General features: G+C 36.2%; 1 protein-coding gene across 1 annotated transcript in view; it reads right to left on the bottom strand.

Annotated features, from left to right (window-relative positions):
* The window catches only part of LOC149529428 (uncharacterized), a 95,204-nt gene that overhangs the window by 26,218 nt on the left and 54,786 nt on the right, over positions 1–14,200 (bottom strand). The window contains exon 2 of the mRNA XM_089808544.1: positions 4,020–4,401. Within this exon, the coding sequence (XP_089664670.1) occupies positions 4,022–4,401 (380 nt within the window). The 3' untranslated portion in view covers positions 4,020–4,021. The remainder of the gene's footprint in view (positions 1–4,019; positions 4,402–14,200) is intronic.

The following is a 14,200-nucleotide window of genomic DNA, read 5'->3' as shown; positions in this document are numbered from 1 at the left end:
ATTATGCTCCCCAATAAGGAAGAGGCCTCTAATGTCTAGTTTGCTGACGACACCTCTATTTTACTATGCCTAGAAGACAACAATATTGACTGTCTGATGAAAAAGTTAGATCTATTTTACCTAGCTCATGGTAGAAAAGTCTCCCTCTCCAAATCTATCATGCTCAACTGGGACCTTCCTCCAAATTAGTGGAGCAAATATGGTTTTGAGTGGGGTGGCCGAGATTATATTGTCAGGTATTTGGGCATCCCATTTGCTTTTAACCCCAATATTAATGATATGTGGAACTGGGTTAGAGAGAGGATTCTTAAAAATTTGAACAAATGGAACAGCCTTTATTTGTCATTTGCAGGCAGGTTTTAGGTATGCCAAAAGTTACTCTCTTCCTACTCTATTTATTTCTCCTCGGCATGGCTTTTCAATCAACATCAATTTGGTTTTATACAGAAGATTGTCAGAGACTTTCTCAAGTCTGACGGTAAAGGGAATGATAGACCCATGTTTCTTGTGAATGGTGTGCAAAAGACACGAGTATAGGTGGTCTTGTATTAATAGATCTCAGTACCCAAGGTATTGCCCTGGCAGCTAAATGGATTGCTAAGGAAGCTGCAGGGGATGAACCTTGGAAAGTTTTGATCAGGAATAACCTGACTCGGGCCCATCTTAGTAAATCCAAATTATGGAGGAATCAGAACAATATTGACCGTCTATCATTAGAAACAAATGAAGTAGTGCAAAGATCTAATTTTTCAAGTATATTTGGAAGAGTTGGAAATTTTTAAGACACCTTTTTTCTGCAATGTTGGTCCAGTAGAAGAGAAAGGTGTAGCATGTGGAGAAAAGTCAGTATGGTGGAATCTTAGTCACGGTAGTAAACCCCTTGCATTACTTCAAGGATGCTCAGCCAAGAAGTGGGCAGAAAAAGGCATCAATACTTTCCAAGATCTCCTCAAGCATGATGCTCTAATCCTTTGGGAGATGCTAAGCACTGAGAAAGATAAGCCTGTGTCCCAGTGGAGAACCTACTCCCTCATCTTTGTCTCCCTCAATAAGATTGGCTCCACTGGTACTTGTTGTCCCCCAAATAATTGTTCACTCCAGCTTTGTTGGGATGACAACACCCCTCTACACCTTGCTAAATCCAAGTATATTTATAACCTGCTTACCTTCAGCCCTGATATTATTACACATGTTAACTCCATATGGCAGCTTGATGTGCAACACACTGATCGGAAGAGAATCATTTCCAACCTCTGAAGTAGACCAGTAAATTACCTATTTCTTGTGGAAATTCCTTCTATATGAACTGCCTTTTAAGAAACCTGGAGGAGACCCTAACCTTTGTTCCGTATGTAGGCACCCTGAATCTGTCAAGCATGTTTTCTATGATTGCCTATTTGCTTCTGAAATCTGGAATATGTTTGGCCTTGCTTTCAATGGTGATTTCAAAGTTATTAATATTATCTCAGGTCATATCAATAGCAGCAAGTTTTGTAATGCTTTCTGATCCATTCTTTCTTCTGTTATATAACTTATATTGTGGATTATTTGGAAGGCTCGTAATAACAATGTGCTTGCAGGAAAGGGCAGGAATCTTACTAAGTCCTTTCAGAAACTCATTTATCTTGATGTTGCTCTGCAGGTTACTACGGTGACCAAAATGAAAGAGAGAAAATTCTTGCAGATCCTTCAGGAGGAAAAGGCAATGGTTGAGAAGAAAGACATTGTCTATGGATACTCTACGAGAAAGACTAAAGAACAGTTGAGGTAACCCTAGCAGAATTTATACAGCAATTGAAGCACTCAGGACAGTGGAATCAGAACCCTGAGAGTACATGACAATCAGTTAACCTGGGCTACAGAGATCATGAAGTCATTAGCTTCACTGCCGTTTCACCAGATTCTAGTGACTCAGAAGATGGACTGCCATCAGATATGGACAATGGAAATTTAGATAAAATATGCTAATTTGATAGGTTTCTCTGTTATATTTTTTGATAGAACTGTTTCGATGATTCGGTTCAATACACCCTTTATAATTGATATGCAATAGAAAAAAAAAAGTTAGTCCATACACCACTGTGCAAATAGTAAAGCAACATAGCAAACTACACCACCATATCTATGATTCAGTTCAATAGGATATTAATTACATCATCCAGTCATACATACAACATGATACACTTGCTTGGTCACATGCATGGATCAGCCATATCAAGGGGACAGTTTGAGAATCAAATTATTCGTCAAAAGATAAGTGCAGTTATCTGAATTTTTATTTTGTATTAGTTAGAGGATTTCTAACCAAGCTAAGATCAAAAGTTAAGATTCAAACTTTCAGCCCTGGACTCAAAGATATCAAAGCTTTTTTAAAGAAATTCCTATATAATTATTAATCATCAATTGGGATTTCACCTATTGTCACTTTAGATTTCCTCTTTAGCAAGCTTTCTTTTTCATTCACAAATGCACAGATGACATATGAACCATCCTATTTGGCTTGTTCAGTGGTCACTTTTAGGGTTGGGAGGGTCAAATAGGCCAAATCAGGCAAAAGAAACACTTCAAAAAAGTCAAAAAAATGTTTTCAGACCTAATTCGGCCCGGGTTCGCTACTAAGCAGCAAATTCTTCCAAATTTGGTCAAAATTCTGCTCGGGTTCCTTTCACAGAATTTGCAGCAAATTTTTGGCTCAGCAGGTGAATTTGGGGAACACTTGACAATGACCAGACTTTGTACAGAACCGAGCCAGACTTTGAGGGTTGCTGGAGATAATCTGGTAACTGAGCTAAACTATGCTATCAAAATGAAATAACGATTATGATAAAAAGAGGCTATCAGAATAGTTTTGTAAAGTGCAGAACATGATTGCATTGTAATCAGAATCGAGATAGCCTTATGCACTAACAATATCGGTAGATGTTTCTGGAAACAGTGGTTCAAGTATTAATAAATTTCACATCATCAGTCCTCTATCTGGTAATAGCATATCCTTGGCACCTCAGCAAATCATTTTTCCATACCAAACTCTCTCTAATCCTATCACATTGTGATCGCATTGCCTAGTTATATCAGTCCTTAAGCCCCATGGGTACTTCTGTTGGATAACAAAAATTTTCTGATAGTAGACTACCATGAATCGAGAGCAGATAATCACATGGTAAAAACAAGATTGTTTATGAGGTAGTTCAAACAATATATTTGGATCATTATAAAGAAAGATATACACCCTAATAAAGCATCCTCTATCTGTTTAATTAAATGTTTCAAGGATATGGCATTGCCAAAGCACAAAATACTTAGGGCCCTCTAGAACCACAAAGACTGCCATAATATCATATGTCATACGAACGTTAAGAATATATGCATAAAATATGTAACGAAAAAGACATGATCGTTTATGTCTATGATAAACTGAAAGCAATGAACCACATATGGTAATCGGACGGGATATTTATATAGTAGCTCAAACAATAATGTTTTGACAATTTTAATGAAAACAACACCCAATCAATCATTTGTCCTCAATCTATTTATATCGAAAACCATTCTGTAAATATGGTATTACCAAGGCAATTAATATTTGAAGCCTTAGAAGGCTAGCAAATACTGTCTATCATATCATGTGAAAATGAATAGTTTTTGTGTGAGAGAAATATGGATCAGACATGGGAAAAGGTATAATTTTTAATTTTAAAAATGTCATTTTCTTGATAATGCTGAACATTTTGTAGTGCAATAGATAATTTGCATATTATATTACTTTCCACACTGAATGATGTATTCTAATTTATTCCTTAAGTTCATGTCTATGAAATTAATAGCACAAGAAAACATAAGTAAAGTGGACATGATGCCTAACTTTTAAATTCAAGTAACAATAAAGATTGAAATCATTGGAAATGAAAAACAAGAAACAGAGCACTATGTAAACCAACAAGCCAACACTAGATTCTTTAACATCGGTATTTTCCTTAACCAAAATGTAAAGGGACTATTAGAAGGGTAACGATCAATACCTTTATTCACTATCTTCCTTTAGTGGTGTTTCTGATGTTGGTGAAGAAGGCACAGTCATCGATTTATCCTTGGCCTCAATCAACATTGACACCACTTCTCGCATTGTTGGCCTATCAGAAGGTGACACGTTGGTACAGAACATAGCAATTTTAAAAACCAGAACCATGTTCTCAACCAGCCTTCTTTTGCTCAGATCTAATCGATCATCAAGCACTCCAGATGTCAGTGGTGTTTTCTGAATTGAGCTTTTCACCCAGGTGACCAGGTCTCCTCCTTGATCAAGCGGTTGTACTGGGGGGCGACCAGTAAGAAGCTCCAATAAAACAACTCCAAAACTGTAGATGTCACATTTTTCTGTGACTTTCATTGTATATGCATATTCTGAACAAAATTGATGCGGGTGAACTCTCAGAAACCAAACATTTTGCACACAAATTGAACAAGAGACCTACTTGCAAAAGCCTAAAGAAAAATCAAGAAAAATATAAAGGCAAAACGGCTTGGTTTTATTCTTAATTCACGCAAGTAAGATATCAACAAAGTTTCTACATTATGCCTATAATATATTCAATGTACTACCAATCAATAAAATGCTTCTCAACTATTCCTTTAATTTATCACATACAGTAGATACTTTCCTCAAATGAGGCACCACTTTTGAGTCTCCTATGTATTACCATGAATGATAAAAATGGTTTTGTTATTGAGTGATATCCACAAATATTTAAAATAGTTCATTGAGACTTACCATACAAAAATGTTTGCCCAAGAACACATTCATTGAGATCTAGTTTCATATCCATCAATTAGATGATTGCAGTCTCAGCCAACTTCTTTTACACCATGCACAGATAACAGGTGAGTATAACTGATTCTGTAACATTACAATCTTGGGTGTTTAATGAGCACCAGCCATCAATAACCTAGGGATGTATCGAATAAGGACTTGGGCCAGGCCCATGATCATAGATCTCTTGGGGCATAATCATCCCTAGAGTGAATATTATTAAGAAACAGTAAGTGAAACAGCAATGGAATTACAGCTCATTATTTATGGACTAACTTGTATTGTTTGGTGGATTCTAGAATATTGTTCAAAAATTTCTTATTTCCCATCAACCAGTTCTTAACTTCTTTGTTAACTAAATTAACAAGAAGAATCCCAGTAAACAATTGCATGTAAAAAGTCTACAAAATACTTCCTTTAATTATATCCAAGTGAATGTGTGGGAAGACAATATATTAATCCTTGCGAATGAATCAAAATAATGCAACAACCTTGTGTTTATGTTGCCCAGAATCTGTTGCAATCAATTGATAACAAAGAAGCTTTCTCAAATGAATAGGTGGTTTTGGTGAATGATTGGTAGCAAGAGCTTTTTATTTACAAACCCAATAGTTTCAACAATGTACTGGGCAGTATGAATTAATCACAGTATTTGCAACACTTGGGACTTGTATGAAATATATGGGAAAATAATTTATAGCAGAAGGTAAATTGTTCCATGGCTGTTAAAAACTAATATGTGTACCCAAGAATTTAAATTCAGTAGTAGAGTACGTTCAAATCCCAGAGGCCTTGATATAGGGACAAGAGAGAACAGCAAGTGCTAAGGTGTTCAAGTACCATATCTACACCTTGACAAATGTGTTTGTTCAATTCATGCTTGTTATAATGAAAATGGAAAAGGTGCAAAAGGTGAACCTTCATTTGAAAAATCTTTGAGGAGCAAGACCAGAAAATCAAGCAAGCAGAAACAGTCCTAAAATACAAGCCTAGCTACTCTCCATTTAAAATAGATGCTAAATAGAATATACTCACTTATGATGAACAAGCGGACATTGAGAAACACAGAGTTTCACAAATTGAAGGTGAGTTTGTCAAGGCTACAAATGATTAACACAAGCTGTAGTACACCAGTTTCAAGATGACAGGATGAAATAATATAGCGTGAGAGATTTGCGCAAACTCTTTCTAACATCCCAATTAATTTTCCTAGTTCAAACACTCAAATGTTGTATGATATGTTCAATAAAAGACAATTAGGTAAGACAGTCTGATTGCATTAAGTGTCTTTTAAAGTATAAATAAATATGATGATGACTAATTATGCAACTGCGACAAGAACTTTTGACACTGCCTAAGGTAGGAGAGAGTATCGTCAACGAGAATGTTCTAATCCATGAAGGAATCCTGTCATGATAAAATCAAGACACACAAACACTCACTTAAGACTTGTAATTAGGTGCATGTGTGATAATAAGATTAAGAATTATGACCACCTATATTCAAACAATTGCATGGTTTTAGAAATAGATATATTTGGAGCTTCACATTGTGGAAAAGGATTTTGACATGCTTTGCTTGATTTTTGCTTTACAAAATGATTCAATGCCTCATACAGAAAGCATGATTGATACCCAAATTTCGTATACCCAAATTTGTTGTAAGCCTCAACCAAGAATGATGATCAAATTACAAATATACATAACATGGAGAAATAAAAGATTGATCATGATTCATAAGTATGCAAACTTCACCATCAGAATGATACATATATATGTAATTCCATGAGAATAAGAAATCTTGTTATGAATCTAAGATAATCAAATAATCTGACAAGCTCCTGTCAGCAATGGGGCATGAGCCAAACTTAGGACGACTGTGCCACTTGTTGATATGAAGTTATATTTAGACATTTCATCTAAATTGACCACAGACTAAATGGGGATTGACATGGACATGTAAAGTTCACCACTGCAATATGTGTGTGTATGTATATTGCCTAATGTAACTCAAGATTTCTATCAAACATATTGAATGGAACAATGTGCATGCACTCTAAGCTCTAAAGAATGCAGCCCAAGCTCTAAGAAACAAATCTGCACCTTACACTTTTGGAAATGAATTTGCATCTTATATGTATCTACAAATAGAAATATGCTTCTGTGTATATTCTTTATTCAGATGTGTGTATAACAATAAAGGATAAAAGTTGCAAGTTGACACCTTTTAGGCCAACCATAAATTTTTGCATAAACTACTTTTAAATAAATATATTTTCAGCATAAAGAGTTTCACTCAAAACAACTCCAGTCTTGTGTGGTGCCTACATGGCACAAGTTCAAATCAAAAATATTTTTATTAAAACAAGGAAATAAAAACATAAGGAGAAGGTTTAGGAAACCAAAAAGAAAGTATACTTAAAAATTTCTCTCCATGTGCCTTGTAGGGGCTTCCATTATTTGCATGAATGTTTATTGTGGTTGGGTGCTCGCATGCTCGCAGAGGTGTAGAATCTTACTTATGCCTGTCAGATGCATTAGCCCGAAAGTTTCGATATACGAATTTTATGTACAGTGAAGCTGAAATGGTCAGCAAAGACTTAATTTTTATAGTTACTTCCCCAAAAGGAACATATGTTTAATCACTTTGTTCTGATTTTAGAAAGGCTATTGGCAGGTAGCTTTTGAATGATGGGGAGGACAAGCTATCTGTTATAGCTTTTAACTAATGAAAGATTGTGCTTGGATATTTTTTAATATACTGAAACATGTGCATATTTATACGTTACAAGTACAACCTAATATCAAATGAGCAACTTTGATGTCCCCTCCTTTGGGCAATTCAGTTTACAGTACAGTTTGGCCTACAATTAGGGGTTCCTATAAATCAACAAAGTGGTTAGGGGACCCAACCAGGTTAGCGGAGCCTAGCAAGGGCTTTACAAGCCACTCAAAACATTCTGATGCAGTCTCCTATGTTTTAGGAGGATCCCTAATTTTTAGGAAGCTAGGAGATTGTCTGTGATGCATTCTAAAGATATTCCAGATAGTCTGAGACAGTTTCCTAAATTTTAGGAGGTGGTTCTATTTTTTAGAAGGGGACTGTTGACCTTCTATATTTGGACATCACCCAAGGACTTGGCGCAGAAGCAATTTCCACTTAGAGAAGTCAAGTGATGAGTTTCAGGAACTAAAAAAAAATTACAAATTTTAGATTAAATTTTTCAAATAAATAAAATAAAGCCCTTTTATTATTGAGTAATAATCTTAATAAAGTGTATTAAAAAGGGGGGCACCATGTAGTGATGCTAAGGGGATATAAGTTGTTTTTAAAGATAACTTAATAGACTTCATAAATTAAAATAAGGGGATCATGAGAGGGACCAACCAGCCTTATTGAGGAAGAATAAATCATCTGTGTTTATTATATGCAAATCCTAAAAAGGGAGTGGTTACTGGAGGAATAAAAGAAAATTCTTAGAACTCATCCAACTCATATGCAGGAAGGATCAAAATCATATGTAAGTTGATGGTAAAGTGGACAGAGATGCTAACATTTATTGAAGTTGTTAGAAAGAAAAGTCCACCAATACAACTGGGGAGGTCTTCAATCACAATCTAAGCTTGCTAACCTTTATTCCATCTCACTCATCAGATACAATCAAATTACCAATTACCAATTTCCATGTACACTAGCATGTTACTAGCCTTCACCAAATCAACTGTAACTCATCCAGTCCTTCATACAAACATACACAAACACAAATGTAGTATCTGAACACATCCCTAATATGAATATAAGCTCACATAACTTATCTTGTTGATACCCAACTTCATTGATCAATCCAACCTCTACGATGTACAAAATATTTGTCTATCACATACCCAATCATATATATGTTGACATCAATGACGAATTTTCCATCAAGGAAACACATAGGCATGTTATCCAAGTGCCAACCAATTAACAATCTCCTCTTAATCCTAACAATCTGTAATGATCCCATCTTTTAGCAGTTGACCAAGTGTGTGTGCGTTAGCCTTGTTCTACATGGTCCCGAGGGCTAACGAAGGGTTTAATGGGATCTTGGAGTGTTTTGGCCTAGTCATTTCCAGTTTGGGCCAAAACGAAGTTGACTTACTCAGTTTCAGGCATACTTACTATTTTTAGTAAGTCGGCAGGACACAGTGCAGGTCAATTTTGGTGATTGGATTCGATACTCCTCGGTGAGAGCTTTCCGATGAGCTATCACTCGCATTATTCGGAGTTCGATTGCTAATACATTTTAATGCCTGAAGTTTTATTAAAGTAACGTCTAATTTAATTGTAAAATATTAAAGTGTTACTTTAATATTTATTTTATGGTGATGTGTACCCAAGGGAGACATAAGGGGTATTTTAATATATGTTTTATATTACACATCTTTTATCCCACATTGCCCATATGAGTTGAGCGGACCCGTGGGAATAGAATAAAAGGAAGCATCTGTGGCTTCATTAGGCAGGTGGAATATGAGAAAAAATTGGTATGTGAGTTGCAGCTCAGTTCTTGGCATTTGAGGACATTTATCCTCTCTTGTAACATTCTAGACGTCATTCCCTTAGGGTTTGGCCTTTGGAATTCTTTGTTTTTGGCTTCATTATCAGGCAGTTTAGTTGCATTTCCGGCTATAGGCAGATTTGGTATTTTGCTCATATCTTCTTCACTACTTGTCTGACGCTTATGCCGCTTTGAGGGAATGGTATTACGAAGGTAGTGGATTGATTGAAGGACAAAGTATTGTAGCAGCAAGTTCGTAAGCATGGGCTGGAGTATTATGACAATATTGCTGAAGTAATTAGTGAGTTGATAAATCTGCCATGTATTTGGTTTTATGAATTCTGAAAATAACATTTTATTAGCAGCAATTCATTTCCACTTTGCATATTATTGTAGTTCCTTTCTTGTTTATGTTGTATGATACCAATTCCATACATGAAACACAACAAACAAATAAACGTTTGATTTCCGGAGTTATAAGGGGTTTTAAGAAGTTGAATGCAAACTGTTTGACATAATTCCTTTCAGCAATTTGGTTTAGTTTTTTGGGACATCCAGGGGTGTCCATTACAGTGGTATCAGAGCTATTAGTCCTGCCATCCTGTGGAGATCATATAGATAGCTGGATAAAGGGAAAAGTGTTTGAAAAAATGTATATTAGTCCAGATCAAGAGGTGATGTTCAAACAGTTATTGAGTACATTAGAGAAGGGGCAACGTATGCAACAGGAGCAGAATAGGCAAATGGATATGATGTTTCAGCTTATGGCTAGACAGATGAGCACCAACATTGATGATCTGTATGTTGCTCCAGAGCAGAAGGTAGTTGATTCCTCAGGTGAGATCGAGACACGTATAGAGCCAGCCAGTTATGATGTTGTTGATGTGGGCATTTCGGCAGAGTCAGTAGAGACATGCGTGCAAAGTCAGGAGACCACATATGAAGCCTTGTCAGGGGATGATGATGTAGCAATAGTGGAATTAGGAGAATGCAAGGGAACTATCATATCAACAACCACTTCTATGTCAGTTGAACCATCCAATGAGGAGTTTGGTAATAAGCATGTAGTTGTAGATTTGTGCTCTGATGATAGTACACTTGTTATTGCTAATGAGGTGAGCAATATAGTGACAGAGTCATATTATACTATCGACCAACAAAGTGTTAATGTTCACTCTTGGGATAGTACTATGTTCAACGTGGATGCAACATTGTATTATGACAATCTGATGTTTGAGGCTGATGTTGATCATTCACCTGAGTGGAGTTGGGCTCAGTTTTCACCATCTACAAAGATTCAGTTTTGTGTTGCAGCAGTTGGGAGGAAGAGGTTGCATAGATCTTCTATGGAGCCGCCTTCTGGTGACATCCAGACTTATACTTCATCAGCACAAGTTTTGGGAGCTAACTTGCAGGACATGTGGTTGGTCCTAATGATGTTCATTTGCAGTTTGTTTAATGGCTATATGGATATCACACATTACTTCAATTGGGATCCAGGTGGAGGATGGAGTTCATTATGTTACTTAATTGCTTGAGGACAAGCAATTTCAAGGAGGGCGGATTTGTAATGATCCCATCTTTTAGCAGTTGACCAAGTGTGTGTGCGTTAGCCTTGTTCTACATGGTCCCGAGGGCTAACGAAGGGTTTAATGGGATCTTGGAGTGTTTTGGCCTAGTCATTTCCAGTTTGGGCCAAAACGAAGTTGACTTACTCAGTTTCAGGCATACTTACTATTTTTAGTAAGTCGGCAGGACACAGTGCAGGTCAATTTTGGTGATTGGATTCGATACTCCTCCGTGAGAGCTTTCCGATGAGCTATCACTCGCATTATTCGGAGTTCGATTGCTAATACATTTTAATGCCTGAAGTTTTATTAAAGTAACGTCTAATTTAATTGTAAAATATTAAAGTGTTACTTTAATATTTATTTTATGGTGATGTGTACCCAAGGGAGACATAAGGGGTATTTTAATATATGTTTTATATTACACATCTTTTATCCCACATTGCCCATATGAGTTGAGCGGACCCGTGGGAATAGAATAAAAGGAAGCATCTGTGGCTTCATTAGGCAGGTGGAATATGAGAAAAAATTGGTATGTGAGTTGCAGCTCAGTTCTTGGCATTTGAGGACGTTTATCCTCTCTTGTAACATTCTAGACGTCATTCCCTTGGGGTTTGGCCTTTGGAATTCTTTGTTTTTGGCTTCATTATCAGGCAGTTTAGTTGCATTTCCGGCTACAGGCAGATTTGGTATTTTGCTCATATCTTCTTCACTACTTGTCCGACGCTTATGCCGCTTTGAGGGAATGGTATTACGAAGGTAGTGGACTGATTGAAGGACAAAGTATTGTAGCAGCAAGTTCGTAAGCATGGGCTGGAGTATTATGACAATATTGCTGAAGTAATTAGTGAGTTGATAAATCTACCATGTATTTGGTTTTATGAATTCTGAAAATAACATTTTATTAGCAGCAGTTCATTTCCACTTTGCATATTATTGTAGTTCCTTTCTTGTTTATGTTGTATGATACCAATTCCATGCATGAAACACAACAAACAAATAAACGTTTGATTTCCGGAGTTATAAGGGGTTTTAAGAAGTTGAATGCAAACTGTTTGACATAATTCCTTTCAGTAATTTGGTTTAGTTTTTTGGGACATCCAGGGGTGCCCATTACACAATCTCCCCCTTTGGCATTGATGGCAACATATAATGAAAAACCATGAATGCAAATTTCCTTACTAATCTCTTCAAAAACCAATCAACTGAATGTAATTTTCTGAATGCTCCCCTATTGACATCTATTCTTCTACCTTTGCATATTCTCCCCCAAAGGTGTTACTCTAATTCATACTCTCCCTTATTTCACATATGAGTTTTTCATGCATTACTCTCCCCTATTGACATCAATGGCAGAGGTGTCAACATGCTAATCTATGAATATGAAGTGCTCTCATTATTGGATCTAGCCAATCTGAAAAAGAGATACCAAGTGCCAACAGACATTGTTATACTGAAACATTTCATAAGAAATCTGTCTAGTTCTACTCATTACAACCACTCCCCCATAGGAGTAGCATCAAGCATCCAATCCAGATATATGAATAGTGCTCTGATTGTACAAGACTAATGCAATCCTTGCATCAATTACTCTAAATCAAGTGGGGGAATCACCCCAAGCATAGTTCTAGAGTACTAAAAAATATCCTTAGCCAATGGGTTAGAAAAGATATCTGTTACCTACTATTTTGTACTAACATGCTCCAATCTGATTTCCTTTTTTGCTACCTTCTTTCTCAGACAATGATATTTTATAGCAATGTGTTTTGTTTTTGAGTGTAAGATTGGATCCTTTGACATGCTTACTGTACTTGTGTTATCACAATGAATAATAATAGGTTATGGAACTCAACACCTATATCCTTCAGCATTTTCTTCGTCCATATGATTTGATTACAATTGTTTGTTGTTACCACATACTCTGCTTCTGTTGTAGATTGTGAAATGCAATCATGTTTCTTGCTTAGCCACGAAACTAGTCTTCCACCTAAGAAGAATGCACCACCACTTGTGATCTTCCTATCATCAACATTTCTTGACCAATCTACATCAATTTATGCACATAAAGTGAAATAAATTTAACCTATCATACTATAACCCAGAATCTGATGTTCCCTTCAAATATTTGAATATCATCTTTATTGCTACCAAATGTGTCTTTTTAGGGTCTTACTAAAATCTTGCAACAATTCCAACTGCATTTTCTATGTCTAGTCTTGTGTGAGATAGATATTGCAATCCTCCTATCATTGAACTGTACCTTGTTTCCAAGGCACTACAAGACTCATCCTTACTTGATAATTTGCATCCCGTAACCATTGGTGCATCAACTGGCTTACAGTTCTCCAATCCAAATCTTGTTAAAAGGTCCTTAAGATACTCGGTCTGTGATATGAAAATTTCATCCTTATTCTAAGTTATTTGCAATCCCAAGAAGTATTTCATTTCACCAATCATGGACATTTCAAATTCATTCTTCATTTCTTTAGGAAAAAAAATTACTAGCCTCATCATTGCCTCCAAAGATAATATCATCAACAATACTACAATGATCAATAATCCATCTGAATTTGTCCTCAAATACAAGTTACTACTAGCATTACCTTTATTGAATCCCAAGCTTAGCAAGTGCTTGTCTAACCTCGCATACCATGCTTTAGGTGCTTGTTTTAGTCCATAGTGTCTTCTTCAATCTGCAAACCATGTCTTTGTCTTTAGTGTGGCAAACCATCTGGTTGTTCAATGTAGACTACTTCCTCAAGTTCGCCACTCAAAAATGTTGACATAACATCCATTTGATATACCTTGAAGTTTTTGTTAGATGCATAAGCCAAAAACATTCTTATTGCTTCTAATCTTGCAGTGGGGGCAAATGTTTCTTCAAAATCAATTCCTTTTTGTTGTGAGTATCCTTTGCATTCCAATCTTGCTATGTTCCTTACCACTTCACCTTGTTCATTCATCTTCTTCATGAATACCCATTTTTTGCCAAATTGCCAATAACACTCTTGTCTTGAGGTCTAGGGACTAATTCCCAAGTCTTGTTCTTCTCTATCTAATCAAGTTCTCCTCTCATAGCCTTTATCCAATTTTCATCTTTGCATGCTTCATCTGCAGTCTTAGGTTCAACCTTGATATCAAATAGACTTCTTCTCTTACCTAATTTCTTGTCAATACTCTTTTGTTTGTAGTACTTCCAATTATCTGCTTCCTAGGGTGATTCCTTGCAACATATTTTGGCATCCTTTTAAGCTCTTCTTCAAGTTCTTCTCTAGGTTCCTCAAT

The sequence above is a fragment of the Cupressus sempervirens genome, chromosome 11 (assembly GCF_028749045.1).
Source record: "Cupressus sempervirens isolate cs-2001-9-10 chromosome 11, ASM2874904v1, whole genome shotgun sequence".
Lineage (NCBI taxonomy): Eukaryota > Viridiplantae > Streptophyta > Pinopsida > Cupressales > Cupressaceae > Cupressus > Cupressus sempervirens.
The sequence above is the reverse complement of the archived record's forward strand: the minus strand, read 5'-3'. Positions and strand labels throughout refer to the sequence as shown.